General features: G+C 63.4%; 1 protein-coding gene across 1 annotated transcript; it reads left to right on the top strand.

Annotated features, from left to right (window-relative positions):
- Positions 1 to 1170: 1170 nt before the first annotated feature.
- DGAT1 (diacylglycerol O-acyltransferase 1) lies at positions 1171 to 16005 on the top strand. Its single transcript, XM_090040871.1, has 17 exons — positions 1171 to 1331; positions 2436 to 2523; positions 9504 to 9544; positions 9840 to 9925; positions 10418 to 10470; positions 10969 to 11074; positions 11228 to 11386; positions 11522 to 11596; positions 12382 to 12485; positions 12811 to 12849; positions 13158 to 13199; positions 13350 to 13394; positions 13481 to 13593; positions 14375 to 14440; positions 14593 to 14680; positions 14902 to 14964; positions 15078 to 16005. Exons 1-17 carry the CDS (start codon positions 1231 to 1233, stop codon positions 15222 to 15224), a joined length of 1416 nt encoding a protein of 471 aa, XP_089896997.1. The 5' UTR covers positions 1171 to 1230; the 3' UTR covers positions 15225 to 16005.
- The last annotated feature ends 9558 nt before the right edge of the window (positions 16006 to 25563 follow it).

Below are 25563 nucleotides of genomic sequence, written 5' to 3' on the forward strand. Positions count from 1 at the left end.
GCACTTCCAGTCCCGGGCGGGGCAGGTCGGATGCAGGAACACGCCGTGTGGCTGGGAGCTGGCGCAATGCCCCTTGCACGCCTGGAACCCGTGGGCCCGTGGCGGGTGACGGGCGACCCCGTGGCCTCCAGGCAGCACAGGCGCTGGCTGTCACGAGTAGCCGGTGCCTTCAGCCCCCGGCCCGCCGCGAGGGCACACGGGGAGTGCCGCGTCCCGGGCCGCGTGGAGCAATCGGCACGGATCCCCCTGTGCTCGCCCACACCCAGGCCCACGCCCAGGGACACCCGTGGCAGGTGGGCTGGGACGGTGGATGGGGTTGCGATGGCAGCCCGGCTCTGCCTCATAACCGCCGACTAGCTCCCGCCGTGGTCTCAGCCCAGCCGACTTGGGCTCGAGGCCTGCTCGTTAGACTCAAGACCTTGCGGGGAAATGGCAGCCGACAATGGATCCAGCAAGGGTGCTGGAGCACACTCCCAGCCCCGTCCTCTGTTGCGCTGCGGCCAGCGCCTTTACACCAATCCCCGAGGCAGGTATGGGTCCAGGGTCTCCGCGTCCCTGCCATCGCCCGCTGCCCGGGGCTGGGGGAGCGCCGCTGCACCGGGTCCCCCTGTCCCAGAGAGGTCAAGGGGGCAGGGGAGGGCCGTGCGGCTGCCAGGGAGGGGATGGGGGGCTCCTGCCCGTCCAGCCGGGGCCCACGGTGCCCATTGCTGCTTCCACGCCCCGTCTAGACCTCGGGGCTCTGGGGGCCCCGCAAAGAGACGGGGGCGCAGGCGTTCCCACTGCCCGCGGCCGGGCCGAGGGCTGCCCAGGGGGGTCTGCGCCTCGTGGCACCCTGGAACGACGCTCGCGCCACCCCGGCGGGAAGCCCAGAGCCTCCCCCCCGGCCTGGGATGGCACCTGGCACCCAACCCAGGGAGGAAAGCGTTACTGCCCCCTTCCACCCCCAGTTTAGCAAGGAAAGGGTTACCCCCTTCCCCCAGCCCGGCAGGGAAAGGGTTACTGCTCCCCCCGCGGCTGGCATGTGCACGGGCACCCAGCCCGGCAAGGAAAGGCTTACCCGCTCCTTCCCCCGCCCCCCGGCAGAACTACCGCCCCCAGCATGCCCCGCGCGCGGACTCCCGCTCCCGGCGTGCCCCGCGGGGCGCTAGATAGCGGCGGGGCGCGGACGTGGGGGGAGGCGGAACTGGTGGCGGGGACGGTGGCCGCGAGGCGGAGTCGCGGGTGCCGGGCATGGGCGAGCGCGGCGCGGCGGGGCCCCGGCGGCGGCGCCCCGGGCGGGACCCCCCGGCCGAGGCGGCGGAGGGCGACCCGGACAGCGCCGGCGAGTTCAGGTAGCGCGCGGGGGGCGCGGGGCGCACGTGCCGGGCACGCGGCCGCCGGGGCGGGCTCTCGGGGCGCCCCCCCCCAGCCGAGCGCGGTGGGGGGGCGGGTTGGTGTCGGGGCGGAAGCGTGCGGCCCCCCCCGCCCTAGTCCGGTGTCCCGGGGGGTGCGCGCCCTTGTCCGACCCGCCCCGCGTCGGCGGGGAGCGGCCCCTGCCCCCGGCCGCTCGTGTCCACGGCGGGGCCCGGCCCCTCCAGCCTGCGCGGGCCCTGCCCTGCGGCGGCTTCGCGTTGCCCCGGAACTTGGCGCCGTCTGGGAACCTGGAGGGAGCCCGGGGCCCGCCGCCCCCCCCCCCCCCCCGCAGGTGGATCCCGACCCCCTCTGGGGGCCCCCGGCCGCCTTGTCCCCCCGCGGGGCCGTGCGGCCGTCAGCCTGTCGGCTCGCTTCCGAGAGCGGTGCGCGCCGAGCCCGGGTCCGAGCGGCAGGATCCGCGGTGCCGGAGCCCCCGGGCTCCTTGGCGGCCTCGGCTCCGGCCGTCTTGACCCTCCACGAGGGCCGGGGGTCTGCCTTCGTCGGCGGTGGGGGCGCGGTCGTGCTCTCTGCAGTGCCTGTGACCCCCCCGGCAGCAGCAGGGCGCTGCTGGCTGCAGCCCCCGTATCCCGGGGGTAGGGTGATGCCTTGGGGTGACCGTGTTGCATGCCTCCGAGGTCGGACGTGGGGGCCGGGACTGGACGTGACCCCGCGGCGCTGGGATTCCTGCTCTCGGGCTCTGGCTGCCGCCTCCTGCCTCTGCCCCAGTTCTCCCCCATCCTGCAGGAGTGGGGGGCTCCTGGCCCGCTGGGGCAGGATCCCCCTTAGGGACTAATGTCCTGCTGTCCTGCTGCGGCCACCAGCCTGGTTCGGTCTGGGCCTTGCTGGGAGCCCCCGCTTGCCTTGCCAGGCTGGCTCTGTGGTGGCTTCTGGTGGGCCGGGGGCTGGCCAGGCCCTCGCGCAGCCAGCTCTGTCCTGGGGTGGGGAAGGTGTGGCCTGGGCCCCTCCGTCCTGGGGCGGGGGGAGGGGAGCTCTGGTCCCGGCCCAGCTCCGCAGGGTCTGACTCCTCTCCCCTTCCTCCGCAGGTGTCACAAGGTGCAGGAGTCATTGCTCAGCTCCGCCAGCGGGTACAGCAACTACCGGGGTGTCCTCAACTGGTGCGTCATCATGCTGGTGAGTGGCCTGCCGCCCTGCGCTGCTCGGGGCCCGGATGCAACATTGCAGACCTGCCCCCGGTCGCCTTTGCCCGTGTGGGGCCTGCCGCCTCCGGCTGCGGCTGTCCCAGTACGTGACACAGGCTGGGGCAGGCCCGGGCCTGGGCTGTTGCTGTGAAGTCTGGGTTCAGCCACTAGTTCGCCGATGACACCAAACTTTGGGGCAAAGCATCCACGCCAGAAGACAGGCGGGTGATCCAGGCTGACCTGGACAAGCTCAGCAAATGGGCGGACGAGAACCTCATGGTGTTTAACACCGAAAAATGCAAGGAGGAAAAACCTGCAGCATCCTTATAGGCTCGGCAGTGCTACGTTGGATAGCACTACAGAAGAAAGAGACTTGGGGGTCATCATTGACCACAAGATTAACATGAGCCTGCAATGCGATGCTGCGACTACTAAAGTGACCAAAACGCTGGCGTGCATCCATAGATGCTTCTCGAGCAAATCCCGGGACGTCATTCTCCCCTTGTACTCGGCCTTGGTGAGGCCGCAGCTGGAGTACTGCGTCCAGTTTTGGGCTCCACCATTCAAAAAGGATGTGGAGAAGCTTGAGAGAGTGCAGAGGAGAGCCACGCGCATGATCAGAGGTCAGGAAAGCAGATCTTACGATGACAGGCTGAGAGCCATGGGACTCTTTAGCCTGGAAAAGCGCAGGCTCAGGGGTGATCTGATGGCCACCTATAAGTTTATCGGGGTGACCACCAGGATCTGGGGGAACATCTGTTCACCAGAGCGCCCCAAGGGATGACGAGGTCGAACGGTCACAAACTCCTGCAAGACCGTTTCAGGCTGGACATAAGGAAGAATTTCTTTCCTGTCCGAGCCCCCAAGGTCTGGACCAGTCTGCCAGCGGAGGTGGTTCAAGCACCTACACTGAACACCTTCAAGATCAAACCTGGATGCTTATGTTGCTGGGATCCTATGACCCCAGCTGACTTCCTGCCCTTTGGGCAGGGGGCTGGACTCGATGATCTCCTGAGGTCCCTTCCAGCCCTAATGTCTACGAAATCTATGAAATCTGTCTGTTTGTCCTCCTGAGCTGCCCTGCAGTGCCCCAAGGACTCGGGGCGGGCTGTGCTGGGTGTTGGAAACCTGTGTGCTGTTGCCCTGGCCCTGGCCCTGGCGCCGTTCCCGGTACAGTGATTCATGGGTTGAGGAAAACACTTCTTCGCTGGCAGAGCAGGGAGAAAGTGAAGATGCGGCGGGGGGGGACGACACTCTCCCTGTCAGTGGAGGTGTCAGTGGGGCAGGGTGACTTGGGCGCAGCGATGTCTGTCTGTGCTCGGCCTGGGACATCCCCACAGCATCTTGGCTGTGCTGGTTTGCCCCCCACCCCTTGCTCCAAATGGGGGGGGGAATTTAATCCTCCCCCAGAGGGGCTGGCTGCACTCTGGGCTGTACCAATGCTGCCGGCACCAACCCTGCAGGGTCCTGGCTGGAGGGTCTTGCCCCCACGCTCAGGCTCAGCCCTGTGCTGCACTGGGGCAGGGAGGGATTTCCCCCTGCCCAGACTGAAGGGTTTTGCCGCCTTCTGCAGCGGGGGCACGGCCTCAGCTTGTGCTCTCTGCAACGCCCGTGACCCCCTGGCAGCAGCGGGATGCTGGTGGCCGCAGCCCCCTATATCCGGGGGCGGGGGTGATGTCGGGGGCGATGTCCTGTGGCTCTGAGGTTGGATATAGGGTTTGCCTGGGCTGGTCTGAACAGGGCTGATCCTGCTTCAGGCAGGGACGGGACCGCCAGCCCCACAGCTCTGGGATTTCTGTTGGGACACCACACAGGAACTGGGGGGACAGATGCCTCCTGTTGCCTTGGGCACTGCGGAGCCCATGGTAGCCGGACCCCTGGGGAGGCAGGGAAGGTGGCATGAGCTCTGCAGAGCTCATGCCAAGGAGAGAGACGGCACCAGTGTGCAGTGTCCTAGGTACGAGACGCCCTGTTCCCAGCCAGGAGCGGAGCAGGCAGGACCTGGCCCTGGGGCAGCCAGGATGCTGAGGCCCAGGCGGGTGCGGGGTGTCATGCAGTCGCCTGTCCCTGGTCCCCTCCTCACGCCTGTGTTGCACAAGCCCCTGCTTCCTCCTGCGGGGCCAAGCACGTGACCTGGCACCAGCACTCGAGCAAGAGCTGCACAGAGAGCCCAGCCTCGGCACCAAGAGCCAGGCCTTGCTGTCTGGGGGGGCAGTGGAGGGTCCCTGGGGGCCTGGGTGCATCCTCCTGCTTCAGGTGTGCATGGTGTGTCCTGGCCCTGACCCCCCTGGACTGAGTCGGCTCTGGGCCAGGGCTCGGACCAGAGCTGGAGTCTTCTCTGCTTGCATGCAGGGCCTGTCCCGGCCCCCGGGTACTGGTCCTGGGCCACGAACTCTTGCTTGGTTCGTGGCTCAGGGTCCTGCCAGGCCAGGTACCCGGCACGTGCTATGCCCAGGCCTGTCCTGCCGTGCTGGCTGACCCACTCAGGCACTAGTGTGGATCGCCCAGCTCCCAGAAGCTGACCTGCCTCCGTCACTCACCGGCAGGCTCCTGCTGGGGCTCGCTCCAGCTCAAGGAGCTGTGTGCACCTCTTGCCAGCTGGAAACGGGCCAGCAGGACCCCAGGGTGCCCTTGCCAGCCGCCCTGGGGTGCCCTCCTCGGAGCCGACCCGGCTGGAGTCCATCCGGGGCGCTCCAGGCAGGTGGGGGGCAGGGGTTTGGCTGGCTCTGCTGCTTCTCCCACGGGAGACTTCATAGATTTCATAGACATCAGGGCTGGAAGGGACCTTGGGAGATCGAGTCCAGATGCTCTGCCCGTGGGGTGCCTATCGCAGCCTCTGCCCCCGCGGCGGCTGGGCAGACCTGGCTGTCCCTGCCCTTTGAGCCGTGTGCTGGCTGAGCCGGCACCCCTCCCGGCTGCATCGCGGTGCCTGCTGTGTCTTATCTCCCCGTGCAAGCCCATGACTAGCTCTAGCGACCCTTGCACCGACTCGTAGCAGCAAGGCTGGCCGGGTTGGGAAAGGGCACGAGAAGGAAGCCACTGTTGAAAAGCTTTGGTGGTGAAACTCCTTCCTGGATCGGGGGCCTGGTGCGTCAGGATCTTGGGGATTGTGTGGTGTGTGCACGGAGCTTCATGGCCACCGTGCCTGCTGTGCGCGAGCAGAACCTGCCCTTGCGCTGGCCTTGCTCCTGGCCCGGGGGGCGATGCCTGCAGGGACTGCTGGGCACGGGGTTCCCCAGGATGTGTGGCTGGGAGGAAAGGTTGGGGTGTGGCACTGTACATCAAAGAGCAATACACGTCGTCCTCAACTAACACGATGGGGTCAGAGGAGGGGCAGACTGAGGTGCTCTGGGTCAGAATACAGGGGGGTTGTGGGGAAAGGGACTTGAGGGTGGGGGTCTACTACAGACCTCCCAACCAAGGGGAAGAGCTGGACTGAATTGGGTCAGCTCACGGAGGCAGTTAAGTCGAGGGATGCGGTCATCTTGGGTGACCTAAATTACCCGGACGTCTGCTGGGAGGAGCAGTCGGCCAGGTCTGACCGCTCGCCTAGGTTCCTTGCTGGGATACAAGACCTCCGTCTAACCCAGGGGGTGCACAGCCCCACCAGGGGAAATGCCCTCCTGGACCTGGTGCTGGCCGCGGGCCCGACCTGGTGCGGGGGCTGCGGGTGCTCGATCACCCGGGCGACAGCGATCATCGCCTGCTGGGATTCACTGTCCAGCGCAGGGTGCCAAGGGCCGGCAACAGGTCAGCAGCCCTAGACTTCAACGAGTTGAGATTTAGTGGGAGAGGCGCTGGGGTCCCGGAGGGGAGGGGAACTGGGTGTCCAATACGAGTGGCCGTTTCTTAAGGAGACGATCCTCCGAGCCCAAGGGGTGACCATCCCAACGTGAGTCAAAAGGGACAAGAGTGCCCAAAAGCCCCCGTGGCTCACCAGAGGCACTCAAGAACATCTGAAAGCCAAAAAGGGGGCATATGGCCAGTGGAAGGAGGGGGCCATCACCAAGGAGAGGAGTATACTGCCATTGCTCGAGTCTGTAGAGAGGCCGTCAGGAAGGCCAAGATGGAGACAGAGCTAGGGCTAGCGTCAAGCATCAAGGACAACAAGAAGCCCTTTAAATACATTGGGGAGTACATTAGGCACCAGGCAACGTGGGGCCCCTGCGGGACACACTTGGCAATCTGGTGGTCGCACCAGAGGAGAAGGCAGACCTTTTTAACAAATTCTTTGCCTCCATTTTTCTGAGTGGGGACGAACTGCCCCACTGGGATGCAGCATGGACGCAGGAGAGACTCTGCCAGGCTTAGGGTCAGGGAGGACCGAGTCGGGGAATGTCTGGAGGGGCTGGATGTGTTCATATCAGCTGGTCCAGGCGATCTCCACCCCCGAGCACTGAGGGAATCGGCGGCGATCGTTGTGGGACCCCGGCATGGCTGTACAAGCACTCGTGTTGCTCTGGTGTGGGGCCGGAGGACGGAAGAGGGCCAACGTGGTCCCCATCTTCAAAAAAGGGAGGAAGGAGGACCCGGGGAACTACAGGCCAGCTAGTCTCACCTTGATCCTGGGGAAGCTCTTTGAGGAAAATTATCCAGGAGCACATCTGCGAGGGGATTGCATGCTCAGGGGCAACCAACATGGGTTCATTAGCAGCAGGTCCTGTCAGACCAACCTGGTGGCCTTCTATGACCTGCTCACCAAATCCTTGGATGGAGGGGTAGCAGTGGACATCATGTCAAAGGCCCTCCTGAAGTCCAGGGAGACTGTCTCTCACCCTGTTCTCATTAAAAAGCTAGGCAACTGCGGCATCGACACCTACACAGTCAGATGGGTCACAAATTGGCTGAGGGGCCGCACCCAGAGAGCGGTGGTGCACGCGTCATGTTTGACCTGGAGGGACATGGGCAGTGGGGCCCCCAGGGCTCGGTCCTTGGGCCTGCGCTGTTCAATCTCTTTATTAGGGACTTGGATGAGGGGTGAAAAGCACCTTGTTCAAACTTGCTGTTGACACTGAGATCTGGGGCAAGGTGGGCACGCTAGAAGGGGGAGACAGGATACAGCTGGACCTGGACAGGTTACAGGGGTGGGCAAATGAGAATAGGATGGGATCCAATACTGACAAGTGCGAGGTGCTGCACCTGGGGAGGAAGAACTGGCCCCATACCTACAGGCTGGGGAACTCTCTTCTCGTCAGGGCAGAGGCAGAAAAGGATCTGGGGGTCATCGCTGACTCCAAGATGAACATGGGCCGGCAGTGTGGGGACGCGGTCAGGAAGGCCACCCGCGCCTTGTCCTGCACCCACAGATGCATCTCGAGCAGGTCCAGGGAGGTGATCCTCCCCCTCTGTGCGGCACTGGTCAGGCCGCAGCTGGAGTACTGCGTCCGGTTCTGGGTGCCGCACTGCAGGAGGGATGTGGTCAGCATGGAGAGGGTCCAGAGGAGGCCACTCGCATGGTCAGGGGGCAGCAGGGCAGGCCCTACGAGGAGAGGCGACGGGACCTGAACCTGTTCAGCCTCCACAAGAGAAGGCTGAGGGGGATCTAGTGGCCTGTTACAAACTAGTCAGGGAGGATCAGCAGGCACTGGGGGGGTCCCTGTGCCCCCGAGCACCGCCAGGAGTGACCAGGAATAGCGGTCACAAGCTGGCAGAGGGGAGATTCAGACTCGACATCAGGAGGCGCGACTTCACGGTCAGGGCGGCTAGGGCCTGGGACCAGCTTCCAAGCGAAGTGGTGCAGGCTCCTACCCTGGGGGGCTTTAGAAGGAGGCTGGATAATTCCTAGCTGGGGTCATATGAGCCATATTCATTCCTGCCCAGGGCAGGGGGTTGGACTTGATGATCTGCTCTGGTCCCCTCTGACCCTACATCTGTGAACCTATGACCTGGCCAGCCCCAGTGGTGCCCTGGTGATGGGGCACTTGGAGGTGACGGGGGCTTGGGGCTGTGCCACGTGGTGACCCCAGGGCCAGACCCTCTCCTGTGGGGTCACAGCTGGGTCTGTCCTTGGGCTCCAGGCTGAAGCCATTTGCACCTCATGTCCCTTGGCTGGGGCAGGGATGTCTTCCCTGGTGCAGGGTGGCCAGAGCAAGGGCAGTGGGTGTGCAAGGCTCATGCCCTGGACTGGCGATCCCAGGGCAGGGCAACAGCCACATCTTGGGCTCCTGCCGGCAGCCAGGCCCCCCGCCCCCGTCCAGCCTGGCCCAGCTCCAGGGTGCAGGGCTCTGGCTTGCACTATAAGGCCTGGCGGTGCCCGGGCTTGCAGCTGCCCTGGGGCGCCTGGTTGCCTGGCAGGGGGGAGCTCCTGCTAAGTGTCAGAGGGTTTTGAAGCCTCCCCCAGAGGCACTGGGTGCTGCAGCCCAGGCTGGGGATGGGGCTGGGCTGCGCCAGTGCTCCTGCTGGCACCAACCCCGCGGGGTCCTGGCTGGAGGGTCTTGCCCCTGTGCTCGGTCTCACTGGGGCAGGAAGGGATTTCCCCCTGCTTGGGCTGGTCCAGACTGGGGGAGGTTTGCCTTCCTCTGCAGCCGGGGCACAGCCTCGGCCTGGGCTCTCTGCAGCATCTATGACCCCCCCGGCAGCAGCAGGACGTCAGTGGCTGCGGCCCCCCTGCATCCTGGGCTCGGGGGCGATACCTGGGGCTGTCGTGTGGCTCTGAGATCGGACACGGGGTTTGTCTGTGGAGTCGGGGCTGATCCTGCCTCGGGACTGGACACGACCCTGCAGCTCCCTGCCGGCCCCTGGCTCCCTGGCTCTCTGTGGCTGTCTCGCACGGAGGTCCCTGCTCGAATGCCCCTGCCGTGAGGGGCTGCAGTGGGACTCTCCGTGCCTGGGGGGCAAGGGGTGCCTGGAGAAGACCCAAACACCGGCCCACGATGCTCCCCTCCCTGGGGCGGGGGTGGCTCTAGGCACTGAGACGGTGCCGTGGACCCTCTGGGTGAGGTCGGCGCAACTCTGCGGCTGCTTCTCCTGCAGGTCCTGAGCAACGCCCGGCTCTTCCTGGAAAACCTCATCAAGTGAGTGCTGAGCCTCGCCCCCTCCCTCCTCCACCTGGACCCCTGGGCTGGAGCTGCCGGCCCCCCTGGAGCTGGCCTGGTGTCTGGCCCCGTCCCTGTACAGGCCACGCGGGCTGCCGGCCATGGCTGGGAGGAGGCCGCCACCTCGCGGCACGAGTGCACCGCTGCAGCGGTGGCTCCGTCGCTCCCTGCCTCTGGGATGGGAGAGGAGAGTGGGGCTCGACCGTGGCTGGAGGGGGAACCGGCTTGCGGCACCCTTGTTCCCGCCCCATTCACGAGGCTCCTTCCCCTCCAGGTACGGCATCCTGGTGGACCCGATCCAGGTGGTCTCCCTGTTCCTGAAGGACCCCTACAGCTGGCCCTCCTTGTGCCTGGTCATCCGTGAGTCTCCGGCAAGCCCCAGTTGGGGTGGGGGTAGCAGGTTGAGCTGACATGGGGCTGCTTGCAGCTGGAGTCCCTGGCTGGCCTGGTCCCTGTGGGGCTGTTGCGTGCGACCCAGTGATGGGGCTTCTGTGGCAGGAGCGTGCAGGTCTGTCGGAGCCCCTGGGTGCAGCTGCTGCCTGGCATGTGCCCTGGGCAGCTTGGCCCCTCCGCCCGGCTCCACCTGCCACGTCCCAGTGCAGGGACCTGGCTGCAGCCCTGCTCCGTGGCACTGTAGGCACGGTGCTGCGTGGCCCAGGCTGACCCCAGGGCACGAGGGCCTTCAAGCCCCCCGTTGGCAGCAGGGCGCCGTGTGCACAGAGGCCCAGACAGACGCTTCCTTCCGCCCAGCTCCCGGTGCTGTCCCCGGGCCTCGGTGCGGGGTGGGGGCAGCAGGTGGAGGGGCCCAGCTGCCTGGGAGCCTGCACGTGCTCACGGCCCGTCTCTCCGCAGTGTCCAACGTGTTTGTGCTGGCTGCTCTGCACATCGAGAAGCACCTGGCAGCGGTGAGCCCGCCTGCTTCCGCGCTGTGCCTGCCCGGGGACGGAGCTGCGGCTGGGGCTGGCGCGGGGTGGTATCCCAGTAATAGTCCCGTGTCCTCTCCTGGGGAAGGCGGGGACCCCTCAACAAGGGGGAGCCTCATAAGGGCCATCAGACTGCCAGGAGCTGCTATGGCTCCAAGGTGCGGGGGCCCTGGCAGTGACCCCCCTGGAGGGGGTTTAGGGGCTGGGCAGCCCCAGGGTGGTGTCGGTGCTCCCTGGAGCTGGGAGGGGTCTGCTGTGCTGGAGCCCCCCACCCCGCAGGGCTGCAGCTGGTCTCCTCTGCAAGCAGGGATCCCGGCTCGGGTAGCACGGGCACTTCAGCTGGGTCCCAGGCTAGTTGCCCAGCTCCACGTGACAGCGATGGCTGCAGCTGGGCCTGCTCCAGGGCCAGGGCAGGGTTTGCGCTGTCTGGAGGGGGCCTGGCAGAAGCCTCAGGAGCGGGCAAATCTTCTCGCCCTGCAGGGCAGCCTCTCGGAGCACAGCGGCTCTGTCCTGCACAGCCTCAACCTGCTGACTGTCCTGTGCTTCCCCGCCCTGGTGGTGCTCACCGTGTCCTCAGCCACCCCAGGTAGGGCACGGGGCATGGGGCAACCTCCGGGGGGCTTCTCTGGAGACTGGAGCTGGCCCCCAGCTTCCGGCAGAGCTCGCCCTGGCTGCCCGGGGTGTGGGTGTGAGCTGCACCCGGGTCCCACCCACCTCGCTGCGGCTCTTCTCTCCCCAGTGGGGGCCCTGTTCGCACTGCTGACCTACACCATCGTCTTCCTCAAGCTCTTCTCCTTCCGCGATGTGAACAGATGGTGCCGTGAGCGGCGGGCCAAAGACGAGAGCGCCCGCTTGGGGGAGTTGGGCACTTCCCCAGCACCTGCAAAGCACAACGCGGGTGAGTTGGGCGCTCCACTCCCCCAGCACCTGTGAAGTGCAGCACAGAGGCCCCGGCAGCTGGGGAGCAGCTGCCCCAAGCCCACCCCAGGACTGGGAAAGGGTCCCCCATGCCTCACGGCAGCTCCTTTTGCAGCATCTGGGCAGAAGACTGCGAACGGGAATGTGGCGGAGAAAAGCGTGTCCTATCCAGCCAACCTCAACTACAAAGGTACTAGGGGGCTGGCCTGCCTGGCTGCACGGTGAGCAGGCGGCCTGGTGTCCGCTTGCGTGGAGGGTGTGTGTGGCCAGGCCTCTGCCCTGGGCTGGGGGTGGCTGGGCCAGAGCCTCAGTGCTTTTCCATGGGGCAGGCCTGGCCCCTGGCTGTGGGGGCGGGGGGTAGGGAAGTCCATACCCGCGGTGGTCAGGCCTGCCAGGGAGACCGTGGTCCTGGGGACAGCCCGTTCCAACACGTCTCAGGAGGTTTAAGCCTCCCCCAGAGGCGCTGGGTGCTGCAGCCCGGGCTGGGCTGTGCCAGTGCTGCCGGCACCAACCCCGCAGGGTCCCGGCTGGAGGGTCTTGCCCTGCGCTCAGGCTCGGCCCCGCTGCACTGGGACTTCCCCCTGCTCACATTCCTCTGCAGCGGGGGCACAGCTTGTGCCTGGCTCTCTGCAGTGCCCATAACCCCCCCCGTCGCAGTAAGACATTGGTGTCTGTGGCCTCCCTGTGTCCTGGGGGCAGGGGGGTTGTCAGGGGACTGCGTCATGAGGCTCCAGTGTCGGGCACGGGGGGGGGGGGCTGATCCTGCCTCAGGATGGGATGCGACCCTGCAGCTTCCTGCTAGCCCCATGGGGAGAGATCCTAGGATCCCAGAGCCATGTCCAGCCCCTGGGGAGGCCGATGCCCAGACCTGGGGGCAGGGCGGGAGGCTGTCGCCCAGGGGACCATCATGCCCCCACCCCCTGCACAGCCTGTCCCTGCCAGGCAGGGCCTCGCCTGACGCCTGCTGCCCTGCAGACCTATACTACTTCCTCCTGGCCCCCACGCTGTGCTACGAGCTGAACTTCCCGCGCTCCCCCCGGATACGCAAGCGGTTCCTGCTCCGGCGGCTCGTTGAGATGGTGAGGTGGCTGTGCCTGGGGCCAGCTCTGCTCCCCCTGCTCCAGGGTCTCCCGTGTGCACTGGACCCTCCCGTCCCCTCCCCGGGGCTGGGGGAGCAAGGAGCCCGGGGGCTGCGAGGAGCCCAGGAGCGAGGGGCTCTGCTCAGCACCCAGGCGTCTTGCTAGGCAAGTTTGGACCCACGAGCTGGCGTGGCTGAGGCTTAGGCCCCTTGCCACGGTGCCTGGGGGCTCAGGGCTCCTCTCAGCCGGGTGCTGGGCTGTGCCCCCAGGGGCTGGAGGGGTCGAGGGTCCATGAACCGGGCGCTGACGCTGCTCTCTGTCCTAGCTCTTTTTCACCCAGCTCATCGTGGGGCTGATACAGCAGGTAGGTGGCTGCGTTACCCCTGCGGGTGGGAACCCTGAGACCCCCAGGCCCCTGCAGGGTGGGAGCGAGTGGGGCCACACTGCTAGGGCAGACCGAGGGGCTGCCCCAGGACATGCTAGGACCTGTGCTCTGCGGGGCACGAGGCCTTGTCCTGTTCCTGGGGCCGGTCTGGCCCGGCCCAGCCATGGCTTGGTTCGGAGCAGGCCTGGAAGGTGCCGCGGAGGGGAGGGCGTGCCGGCCCTGATGCTGGGGCAGCCTGGAGGGGTTGCGCGGGGCCCTGAGACCATCTTGCTCTGTTTCTCTCGCAGTGGATGGTCCCCACGATCCAGAACTCCATGAAGCCGTTTCGGGTGAGTGACCAGCCCTGCCACGGGCGGGGTGCGGAGCCCCCTTCTCCCCACCCTGGCCGCGGGGCCCTCTGCTTGGCGCTCCCCGCGGGTCTGGCCACTTCCCTGCCCCTCCCGGAGCCTGGGCAGCTCTGACGGCAGCTCCCTTCCCAGGACATGGACTACTCCAGGATCATCGAGCGCCTCCTGAAGCTGGCGGTGAGTGCTGGGCCGGAGCAGCTGCGTGTTTGGGCAGCACCTGCTCCGGGGAGGGGGGGGTCATGGTCTTGCCTCTCTCCCCACAGGTCCCCAACCACTTCATCTGGCTCATCTTCTTCTACTGGCTCTTCCACTCCTCCATGAACGCAGTGGCCGAGGTGCTGCGCTTCGGGGATCGTGAGTTTTACCGGGACTGGTGGTGAGTGCGGGTCTCATTTGGGGTCTCTGGGAGAGGCGGGGGGGGTCCAGGCTAGTGCGGCCAGCCGTGGGGCAGCCCCTTTGCCACCACAGCCCTGTGGAGCCGGTACCAGTCCTAGGGGCGGGGGTGTCTCTCTCTGTCTGCCCCCCGTGGAGGCGTTACGCTTCCACCGGTGGGGAGTCAGTGGGGGCTTATTAGTGACTGTTTCTTACCAGAAAGGAACAAGGTCCCACATAGGCTGAGCAGTTTTTAACACTTACACCAGCAAGGACTTTTCATGCCACGCTGGGGGGAAAGGGGGGACTCGTGGCCCCAGAGGTGGTGGGAGCCGGGAGCTCGGCCATGTTGACCAGGGCTTGGACACGTGTGTGGAGGAAAGGGGCATCGGTGGCTCTGGGGCAGGAGTGAGGGGCACGGCCTCCACATCGCCCTGCCTGGACCCCAGCGCTGGAGGCCACAGTGGGGAGAGCAACAGGGCAAAGCCCTGCTCAGACCCAGTCACTCCCCCTTGTGACACAGGAGACGAGCACGATGGCCCTGGGGTCTGCCCCAGTCCGTGGCAGGTCTGATGTTCGGCCCCTGCCAGCGCCCCTGGGCACAGAGCTGAGCCCTGGGGCTGTCCCCCCCCTCTGCCGCTGGCGGGACCCACCCGAGCAGGAGCGGAGCAGGCCCCAGGGGCCCCCTTGTCCCAGCAGCTGCTCGCGGTCACGGGTCCGGCCAGCACCAGGAGGAAGGAACTGCTTCCCCGGGCGCCGGTCCCTGACGGTCCCTGTGCCCCCAGGAACTCGGAGTCGGTGACCTACTTCTGGCAGAACTGGAACATCCCCGTGCACAAGTGGTGCCTCCGGTACGTGGGGTGCAGGGAGGTGTGGAGCCGCCCAGCCCGGCTGAGACCCCTTGCAGTGTCCCAGAGCAGCAGGAGAGACCCCCGCACCTGCCCGTGGGGTGCTTGGGTTCAATAAGCCCGGCGGTAACCCCCCCACCCCCCGCTGTGCCCAGGCACTTCTACGTCCCCATGATCCGCTCTGGCTGCAGGCGCTGGATGGCGCGCACCGCCGTCTTCCTGCTCTCGGCCTTCTTCCACGAGGTGGGTGCCTGGCGGGGTGCGGGGGCAGCGCTGGAGGGCGTAGTCGGGGCCTTGCAGGGGGCGTTGGGGGTGTCTCCAGGGCCCTGCCTGTCTACACGAGCCCAGGGGGGCAGGAGGAGCTTGCCCTGGGGTGGGAGTGGACCCCCGAGGCTGGCGGTGGCTTGGGGCACAGCTGGGGCTGGGGGCCACGGCCCGAGCTGACACCCCGGCTCTCCCCGCAGTACCTGGTGAGCGTGCCCCTGAGGATGTTCCGGCTCTGGGCCTTCATGGGCATGATGGCTCAGGTGAGCGGGGCTGGGGGTGGGAGCTGGGCCGGCTGCGGGGCCCGGCCGTGCCCACGGGGTGCAGGGGCGCCCGGTGCCTCCTCGCTCACTGCCCTGCTCCCCTCCTGCCCCAGCTCCCGCTCGCCTGGTTCGTGGGGAAGTTCCTCCAGGGCAACTACGGCAACGCGGCCGTCTGGATCTCGCTGATCATCGGGCAGCCGATCGCCGTCCTCATGTACGTCCACGACTACTACGTGCTCAACTACGAGGGCAGCCAGTGACTGCGGGGCTGTCCTGCCCCGGGGTGGGGGGAGCTGGCTCCCGCCTCCGGACTCTGCCTCGGCTCCAACGCTGCCGCCTCCGGAAGCTGCGTCGCGTCTGTCCTGCGCGTGTCGCCGCCGGGGTGCCCCCACCCCCACCCCCACAATGAATGTCGGATCAGTGCACTGCTCTGGGGAGGGGCCTCGGGCAGCGCCGCCCCTCTCCTCCTCCTCCGTGTGGCATTAGAGCCCCCGACCAGCATCCCCCAGGCGCCCATGGGGCCGGCTCAGCTGCGCCCCCTCCTCCCAGCCGGGCTCCAGCTTGGGCCAGTAGGGATAGAAAAGACTCGGCCCCTCCTGCTGCCACCCCCGTGGGGCTGCAGCCAGGGCCAGCGGGGAGCAGAGCCCTCCCTTCCCCAGCACCTCTGGGGCCCCTCTTCCCTCCGTCCAGCTGCTGCCTCTGCCCGTGGGCCTGAGCATCCCTCTGGTACGAGAGCCGAGACGCGACGCGACAGCAAGGGCATTGTAGGATGCTTCCATCCTGCCCATGTCCCATGTGTGTCTTCCTCCCTGCCCCTCCGTCCTGGCCCTGCTGCCCTGGGGCCTGTGCCCCACTGGTGACTCCACCCTTGTGTGGGTCTGGCCTGGGGCTGGTGCCCACCAGGGGCAGGGGGGCTGTCCTGGCCCCGTGGGTGTAACAAAGACGGTGCCAGGCCTGTACTGTCTGACCTCAAGTCTCTTTTTCACACTCTAGACTGTATCTGCCAAACACCCGCTGATTAAAGCATCTTTTTCCAAAGCCCCTGGGCCTCCGTGCTGCGCTGCGTGGGGCCGTTGGCCTGGTCTGCAGGACCAAACATGAGCTGCTTTCTCAGGCCAGGGGCTTCCAGCTGCGACTTGGGAGGCCCTCGGGGTCACCTGGGGCAGGTCTACGCCGGCCCCGGGGCCCTGGTAGGATTCATCCTGTTCCAGGCTGCTCCGTCCTGGCGGCTGGGGCTGGCCTCGGGCCCCAGGGAGCCTAGTTGCCCTGGCTCCGAGCTGGAGGGTTGCGGGGAGGCAGGAGGTGCCTGCCCTTGGGCTCCCCAGCACCCCGGTCTGTGACCAGAGGGAGATCCTGGCCCCTGCCCTGGCTGCGCCGGGCTGCAGCCCCCTCCCACCTCCTGCCCATGGGTCACAGGGGAGCTGGGGCCTCGCGGGTCACGTCCAGTCCAGCCCCTGCTCCGGCCAGCATCAGCCTTGACTAAAGCCTGCGCCATGCAGGTCTCTTCCACCTGCTCTTGGAAACTTCCAGGGATGGAGATGCCACCGCTTCTCTGAGGCCTGCTCCAATACTTGACCCTCCTCAGCCAGCACCTTCCTCATCTCCAGCCTCTGTTTCCCCTGCTGCAGCTTGAGGCCGTTGCTCCTTGGCCAGAGAAAAGCCTGTCTCTGTCCTTCAGGGATTTTCCAGCTGTGATGAAATTCCCTTCTCTTCTCCAGATGAGTTCTTCCAGTCTGTCCCCCTCGGTCTGGCCTGGGCAGTTCTGCAGCCCATCTGCCTCCTTGGCGTGCGGAGCCCAGACCCACAGCTCCCAGGGAGGCCTCCCCAGGGCTGAACGGGACGGAGAATCACCGCCCTCGCGAGCGGGTGACATGGCTGTTCGTACGGCCCGGGAACCTGCTGCTCGCTCTGGTCCGGCTCGTGCCCCAGGCTCTGTTTGCATGGGTGGGCCCATCTTCAGTGCAGGACTTGGCACGTGGCCTCGCTGAGTCTCGTCTGATGCTGCACAGACCGTTGCTTGGTCCTTGCAGGGATCAAGGTCAGGGTGGCTGGTCTGCAGTTCCCCAGAGCTCTAGTTTTCCCCTCCCCCTACTTCTGCCCTTGTCCAGTCCCCCGGGACCTCGTCCGCCCTCCTTGAGCTCTCGAAGAGGAGGGCTGGTGCCTCTGAATTCATCTCGGGCAATTCCTTCAGTGCCAGCACGTGCATCCCATCCCGTGAGAGCATCCTTGCTCCCTCTGCTGCTGACCCAAGAGCGGAGCTGTGTCAGTGGCGGCCTCCACCCGGCCGCAGAGGGGCTCGCGGGTCCTGCTGTCTCGGGTGAGCCCAGGCAAGGGCTGCGAGGAGGGCAGGGCCCCTTCAGCATCCCCAGCAGTGCTGGCTCCTGCGCAGCGCTGCAGCTGGGCTGGTCGCACCCCAGCTGGGTTTGTGGCTGCAAGTCTTTCATTTCCCGTGCAGGACAGTGCCTTGTCCTGGCTGAATCTCAGCTCATGGCTTGTGCACTGTTTCTCCTGCATTTCTGGGTCATGTTGGATCCCAGCCCTGCCTTCTGCAGCGTCTGCCATGCCACCCTTGGTGTCAGCCACAGATCGCCCCAATCATTACAATCATAGAAAATGAGGGTTGAAGGGAGGTCAGGAGGTCACATCTAGTCCAACCTGCTGCTCCAAGCAGGACCAGCCCCAACTACATCGTCCCAGCCACGGCTTTGTCTACCTGGGTCTTAAACACCTCCAAGGATGGAGACTCGACCGCCTCTCTGGGGAGCCTGTTCCAGTGCTTTACTCCCCTCCTTGTGAGAGAGTTTTTCCTAATAACCAACCTCAACTTCCCTTGCTGCAGCGTGAGCCCATTGCTCCTTGTCCTGGCATCTGCCCCCACTGAGACCAGCCCAGCTCCATCCTCTGTGCAGCCCCCCTGCAGGGAGGTGACGGCTGCTATTCAATCCCCCCTCAGTCTTCTCTTCTCCAGACTCAGTCAGCCCAGGTCCCCCAGCCTCTCCTCACCAGTCCTGTCCCCCAGCCCCACAACCATTTTCATCCCCTAGACTCTCTCCAACATGGCCACATCCTTTCTGTAGTGGGGCCCCACAGCTGGACACGGGACTCCAGATGTGGCCTTCCCGGTGCTGAATGGAGGGAAGAATCACGTCCCCTGATCTGCCAGCGACGCTTCTCCCAATGCAGCCCGGGATGCCGGTAGCCTGCTTGGCACCAAGGGCATGCTGCTGGCTCCTGTTCAGCGTCTTGTCCCCTGTCCCCCCCAGGTCCTTTTCTGCAGCGCTGCTGCCCAGCCTGTTCCCTCCAGCCTGCACCGGTGCAGGGGATCGCTCCTCCCAAGTGCAGGACTTTGCACTTGTCCTTGTTGAACCTCATGGGATTTCTTTTGGCCCAATCCTCCCATGTGTCCAGGTCACTCTGAATCCTAGCCAACCCTCCAGTGTATCTGCTACACCCCCAGCTTGGTGCCAGCTGCAGACACTTGCTGAGGGTGCATCCATCCCATCTTCCAGGTTGTTGGTGAAAGTATTGAACAAAACTGGCCCTAGGACCGACCCCTGGGCACCCCTCTTAATGAGACTTGGGGGTCATCATTGACCACAAGATGAACATGAGCCTGCAATGCGATGCTGCAGCTAGTAAAGCGACCAAAACGCTGGCGTGCATCCATAGATGCTTCTCGAGCAAATCCCGGGACGTCATTCTCCCCTTGTACTCGGCCTTGGTGAGGCCGCAGCTGGAGTACTGCGTCCAGTTTTGGGCTCCACAATTTAAGAAGTATGTGGAGAAGCTTGAGAGAGTGCAGAGGAGAGCCACGCGCATGATCAGAGGTCAGGAAAACAGACCTTACGACACCAGGCTGAGAGCCGTAGGGCTATTTAGCCGCTAAAAGCTCAGGCTCAGGGGTGATCTGATGGCCACCTATAAGTTTCTCAGGGGTGACCACCAGGATCTGGGGGAACGTCTGTTCACCAGAGCGCCCCAAGGGATGATGAGGTCGAACGGTCACAAACTCCTGCAAGACCGCTTCAGGCTGGACATAAGGAAGAATTTCTTTCCTGTCCCAGCCCCCAAGGTCTGGAGCAGTCTGCCAGCGGAGGTGGTTCAAGCACCTACATTGAACACCTTCAAGAGTAAATTGGATGCTTATCTTGCTGGGATCCTATGACCCCAGCTGACTTCCTGCCCTTTGGGCAGGGGGCTGGACTCGATGATCTCCTGAGGTCCCTTCCAGCCCTAATGTCTATGAAATCTATGAAATACCAGCTGCCAGCTAGACATGGAGCCATTGATTGCTAACCCCTGAGCACGATGCTCCAGCCAGTTTTATAACCACCTACAGGCTATTCAGCTACCTTGGCTTGCTGTAAGTTCCTTGCAGGAATGTTGTGAGAGACGGTATCAAAAGTCTTGTTTAATGAAGTTGTTAAACACAACTGGAGCCAGGGTGGGTCCCTGGCAATGGGAGGGTGCAGTGTGAACCTACCGTGATTAAAAAAACAAACAAACCATGCGGCTTTGGGCTATGTCAACAGGAGTGTTGGTTCGATGCCAGATCCCTGCTTCATTCAGCGCTGGCTCAGCAGCCCTGGAGGAGTCCTGGGTGTGCCCGGCTCGTTATGCTATGCTGGAGTCAGCTGCGGTGCCAAAAAGCAGCACAGGATCCTGACCAGTGGGTGACCCAATAAGAAAGAAAAATATCTGAGTACCCACTAACGAGCAAAATGCCAGTGAAGGGAGGATGAAAACAGCCAGTGAAAAAATCAAGGACAAATGTAAAAAGAAAGAACTTGCTAAGGTGATGGAGATGGCACGGACCGAAGCGTGGGTGAGTAAGCCTGACACAAACATCTCGGCAGAGGGGGAAAGAAGCACTCGCATGAGACGGGGGGGCAGGCAAGAATAAATGCAGGGCTTGGAGGGTCTGTTCCTCATAGAGACCTACAGGAGCTCGAGTAACGGCGAGAGGATGGTGTCTCCACCTGGCCAGGACAAGGTGCACGTGCCGTTCTGGGCTCTGTGTTTTAAGGAGGATGTGGAGCAGCGTCGAGGGCCCAGAGGTGGGCACTGAGAACGGTAGTGAGCAAGGGAAAGCCGTACGAGGATGGGGCGGGACAGTGGGACACGGTTAGCCTGCGGGAAGTCGGTGAAGGGGCAGCAGAGAGCATGAAAAGCTGCCACCGCGGCGCGTGAGAACAGCGCTTCTCCCTCCCGGCAGAGGGAAGGACTCCATGATCAACGACCCGGGAGATGGGATGGATGCACCCACTGCATGTCCACAGATGACACCAGGCTGGGGGAGTAGCAGATATGCTGGAGGGTAGGACAGGGATTCGGAGAGACCTCGGCACGTTGGAGGATTGGACCACAAGAAATCTCATGAGGTTCAACAAGGACAAGTGCGAAGTCCTGCACTGGGGAGGGAGCGATCCCCCGCACCGGTGCAGGCTGGGGGTGAGGGGCTGGGCAGCAACTGCAGAAAAGGACCGGGGGGGGGGACTTTCCAGGGCATCAGTCCACGACTGCAGGAGCCCTGCAGCCCACAGTGGGCAGGTGCTGGAGAGGAAAAAAATTGGCTGCTGGGGCGCACCCAGAGAGCGGTGGTGGACAGGTCAACCTGGCGGGACGTGGGCAGTGGGGTTCTGCAGGGCTCGGTCCTTGGGCCTGCACTGTTCAACATCTTTATCGGCGACTTGGACGAGGGGGTGGAAAACACTTTGTCCAAGTTTGCCGATGACACCAAGATGTGGGGCGAGGTAGGCACACTCGAAGGGAGAGAAAGGCTGCAATCAGATTTAGACAGACTACAGAAGACTTACGGAAGAAAGGGACTTGGGGGTCATCACTGACCACAAGATGAACATGAGCCTTCAATGTGATGCTGCAGCTAGTAAAGCGACCAAAACGCTGGCTTGCATCCATAGATGCTTCTCGAGCAAATCCCGGGACGTCATTCTCCCCTTGTACTCGGCCTTGGTGAGCCCGCAGCTGGAGTACTGCATCCAGTTTTGGGCTCCACAATTCAAGAAGGATGTGGAGAAGCTTGAGAGAGTGCAGAGGAGAGCCACGCGCATGATCAGAGGTCAGGAAAACAGATCTTACGACACCAGGCTGAGAGCCACGGGGCTCTTTAGCCTGGAAAAGCGTAGGCTCAGGGGTGATCTGATGGCCACCTATAAGTTTATCAAGGGTGACCACCAGGATCTGGGGGAACATCTGTTCACCAGAGTGCCCCAAGGGATGACGAGGTCAAACGGTCACAAACTCCTGCGAGACCGTTTCAGGCTGGACATAAGGAAGAATTTCTTTCCTGTCCGAGCCCCCAAGGTCTGGAGCAGTCTGCCAGCAGAGATGGTTCAAGCGCCTACATTGAACACCTTCAAGAGTAAATTGGATGCTTATCTTGCTGGGATCCTATGACCCCAGCTGACTTCCTGCCCTTTGGGCAGGGAGCTGGACTCGATGATCTCCCGAGGTCCCTTCCAGCCCCAGTGTCTATGAAATCTACAGAAGTGGGCGGATGGTAACAGGATGGGCTTCAATGTAGATAAATGCAGGGTGCTGCACCTTGGGAGAAGGAATCCACAGCACACAGACAGGCTGGGGAGCTCCCGCCTTGAGAGCACAGAGGCGGAAAGAGATCTGGGGGTCATCATTGACTCCAAGATGAACATGGGCCGGCAGTGTGGGGACGCGGTCAGGAAGGCCGACCGCACCTTGTCGTGCATCCACAGATGCATCTCGAGCAGGTCCAAGGAGGTGATCCTCCCCCTCTGTGTGGCACTGATCAGGCCGCAGCTGGAGTCCTGCGTCCGGTTCTGGGCACCGCACTGCAGGAGGGATGTGGACAGCATGGAGAGGGTCCAGAGGAGGCCACTCGCATGGTCGGGGCAGCAGGGCAGGCCTGCAAGGAGAGGCGACGGGACCTGAACCTGTTCAGCCTCAGCAAACAGAGGCTATAGGGGGATTTGGTGGCTGCCTACAAACTCATTAGGGGAGATCAGCAGCAAATAGGCAGGGCCCTATTCCCCCCAGCAGCACCTGGGGTGACAAGGAACAATGGCCCGAAGCTGCCGGAGAACAGGTTCACGTTGGAGATTAGGAGGCACCGTTTCACTGTTAGGGCGGCTAGGATCTGGGACTAACTTCCTAGGGCAGTGGTCCTCGCTCCTACCTTGGGTAAATTCAAAAGGAGATTGGACAAACACCTGTCTGGGGTCGTGCGATCCCAGCGTGGGCTCCAGCTAGTGGCAGGGGTCAGACTAGATCTATTCAGGTCCCGTCTGACTCCAAACTATGATGAAACTATGAAACCAGGCTCAGCACCAGCAGAAGGAAGCAGAGCTCCTCAACCCACTTGGTTAGGAAAGAAGATGCGAGGGGCTGGGATAAGTTTCCGGAGGGGGACAGACGGGGCAGCTCCAGCTGTGCAGTCAGGGGGTGACAGGTGGGTCCCCAGGCTGCAGAGCAGAGCGGAGGGGTCTGGTTTTCCCAGGTTTCTGGGCTTTGCTGGCTGCCACGTGTGCCCGCTGAGGCTTACAGATACCCAGGGTGGAGCCTAGGCAGAGCTCCACCTTGATCATCCCTAATTAATCGTTATCCAACTTCTTGACTAGCTCCAGCAATGGGGAGTCCCCCATCCCCTGGCATCTCTCCCGCTGCCTGCCCACACCGATCTCCAGCCTAAACTGACTTTGCTGCAGCTTCCAGCCATGGCTCCGCATCCTCCTCTGCAGCAAGAGACAAGGAGCTTTCCCACTTCCCGGCAGCCCGGCTGGTGTTTGCTGTGGGCCCCAGAGCCCACGTCCACTGGACGATGCAAACAGACAGGTGTTTGCTGTCATGTCCCCTCCAAAACGCCTTTCCTATAAGCTGAACCTGCCCGGCTTCTCTGTGACTTCCCTTCCAAGCCCTCGGTCACGTTCGTTGCTGCGTCCGATCCCCCTCCCTTCTCCACGTCCTTGTTAAACCGGAGCCCAGAACCGCGCCTGGATCCAGGTGAGGCCTGAGCCGTGTCTCTGCAGCCCGAACCCACAGCCACCTTCTGCGTCGTGCCGCAGACTCACGCTGAGTCTTGGATCTACCGGATCCCTCTCCGCTCTGCTGCCCTCCAGCCAGGAGTCCCCCACTTTAGATCTGTATGTTTGCTTGTTCTGCCCGGGGGGGCACCGTGCGTTTGTCCATGTCCAGCGTCATCCCGTTAGCCCCAACCCGTCGGGATCCTGCTGAACGGCGGGCTCACAATCCTTCCCTGCTTTGTGTCATCCACAAACTTGCTCCAGGAGCTCTCAATTCCAGCAGCTGCATCATTAATGAGCGCACTGGACAGCCCTGGGCCTGTGCGGGCCTCCGCTCCGCTCCAAGCTGATATTGCAGGGAGAGCCGGCATGGATTCACCGAGAGCAAGTCAAGCCTGATGGCCCCGCGGACGGGGTGATGGGCTCTGGGTGGGGGCGAGCAGGGCATGTGCTCCACCTGGACTCGAGCATGGCTTCCAGCACTCTCCCAGGACATCCCAGGTCGCAGCAAAGGAAACTCAGACAGGACGAAAGTCCTGTAACCCAGATACACAACTGGTTGGACCACTGGGCTCAACTGGTACTCCTCAATGGCTATTTCCAGCTGGGAGGATGAAGCATGTGGGGGATTCCTCAGGGCTCTGTCCTGGTTAATAGCTTCGTGAATGATTTGGATGATGGGGTTGAGTGCAGAGCCAGCAAGCTTGCAGGCTGGGTGGAGTTGTGGATGCTGCAGAGGGCAGGGCTGGGATCCAGGGAGACCCGGCTTTGCTGGAAAAACGGTCCACAATCAGCGAGATGCAACCCAACAAGGCCTGCAGCAAAGCCTCGCACGCGATGGCAGAACGGCACGTGCAAATACTGGCTGGGGAAGGACTTGGGCAACGTAGCCGTGGACGGGAACTCAGGCAGCAGCGACCACAGGACGACTGAGTTGAGGATCCTGAGGAAAGGTGGGATGGAGAGCAGCAGAGTGAAGGACCCCGCACTTCAGAAAAGGAGAAGCCCAGCTTGGCTTAGCAGGGAGATCTTCAGTGACCCAACTCACAAGAAGGCAGCTTGTAAGAAGTGGAAACTCGGACAAACAACCAGGGAGGAGTATCGGAGCAGTGCTCAGGCATGCAAGGATGAAGTCAGGAAGGCCAAAGTGCAGTTGGAGTGGCAGCTCCGAGGGCTGTGGAAGGTAACAAGGATTTCTACAAGTATGTTGTTAACAAGAGGAGGAGCAGGGAAAGTGAAGGGGGGAGGCAACGTGGTGATAGAGGATGCAGAAGAGAATCAGGGGGTAGCAATCAATGACTCGATGTCTAGCTGGCAGCTGGTATCAAGTGCAGTGCCCTGAGGTCGGTCCTGGGGCCGGTTTTGTTCAATGTCTTCAACAACCTGGAAGATGGGATGTGGAGCAGTAGATATGCTGGAGAGTAGGACAGGGATTCAGAGTGACCTAGATAAATTGGGGGATTGAACCAAAAGGAATCTCATGAGGTTCAACAGGGACAAAGGGAAAGTCCTGCACTGGGGAGGGAGCGATCCCCTGCACTGGGGCAGGCTGGGGGGGACGGGCTGTGCAGCAGCTCTGCAGAAAGGCCCTGGGGGGACAGGGGACAAGAAGCTGAACAGGAGCCGGCAGTGCGCCCTTGGTGCCAAGAAGGCTAATGGCATCCGGAGCTGCATTGGGAGGAGCGGTGCCAGCAGATCAAGGGCAGCGATTCTTGCCAATGAAAATGGTTGTGGGGCTGGGGGACAGGACTGGTGAGGAGAGGCTGAGGGAACTGGGCTGATTGAGTCTGGAGAAGAGAAGACCGAGGGGGATTGAACAGCAGCCTTCGCCTCCCCGCCGGGGGGCTGCAAAGAGGATGGAGCTGGGCTGGTCTCAGTGGGGGCAGATGGCAGGACAAGGAGCAATGGACTCAAGCTGTAGTAAGGGAAGTTGAGGTTGGATATTAGGAAAAACTCTCAACAGAGGGGTGGTGAAGCACTGGGACAGGTTACCCGGAGAGGCGGTGCAGTCTCAATCCTTGGAGGTGTTTAAGGCCCAGATTGACAAAGCCTCGTCTGGGATGATGTAGTTGGGGCTGGTCCTGGTGTGAGCAGAGGTTGGACTAGATGTGACCTCCTGAGGTCTCTTCCAGCCATAACTGTATGATTCTGTGACTGGGGGCCCATGAGCTCGACAGAAGCCTGCAATGTGCTTTTTGTTGCAAAGAAACCGCAGAAGCTTGCTGGGCTGTATGAGCAGCAGTATCACCTGCACATCCAGTGTGGTGATTCTCCTGCTGTGTCCAGCCCTGGGGAGGCCTCCCCCGGAGTCCTGCATCCTGCGCATCAAGGACGGGGGTAGATTGGAAATCCAGAGTCCAGAGCAGGGCAACAAGAATGACCAGGGGGCTGGGAGACAAGAGCTGAGGAGGCGTGGGAGAGCGAGAGGGATTGAGTCTGGAGAAGAGAAGCCTGCAGGGCAGGTATAGATGGAGACGGGCTTCTCTCTGTGGCTGCTGGGGACAGGACAAGGAGCAATGGCCTTAAGGGGACACTGAGGATGGAGATGAGGGAGGTGCTGACTGAGGGGGTTCAGGCCCCTGGG

Source organism: Crocodylus siamensis, chromosome 3, assembly GCF_052110815.1.
Source record: "Crocodylus siamensis isolate JL-2025a chromosome 3, ASM5211081v1, whole genome shotgun sequence".
NCBI lineage: Eukaryota > Metazoa > Chordata > Crocodylia > Crocodylidae > Crocodylus > Crocodylus siamensis.

Bases quoted from the DNA above. Each gene is read 5' to 3' on its own strand.
- DGAT1 (XM_090040871.1), top strand. From the start codon at position 1,231: ATGGGCGAGCGCGGCGCGGCGGGGCCCCGGCGGCGGCGCCCCGGGCGG. The intron at 1,332-2,435 runs GTAGCGCGCGGG...CTTCCTCCGCAG, and splicing joins GACAGCGCCGGCGAGTTCAG to GTGTCACAAGGTGCAGGAGT. The intron at 12,850-13,157 runs GTAGGTGGCTGC...TTTCTCTCGCAG, and splicing joins TCGTGGGGCTGATACAGCAG to TGGATGGTCCCCACGATCCA.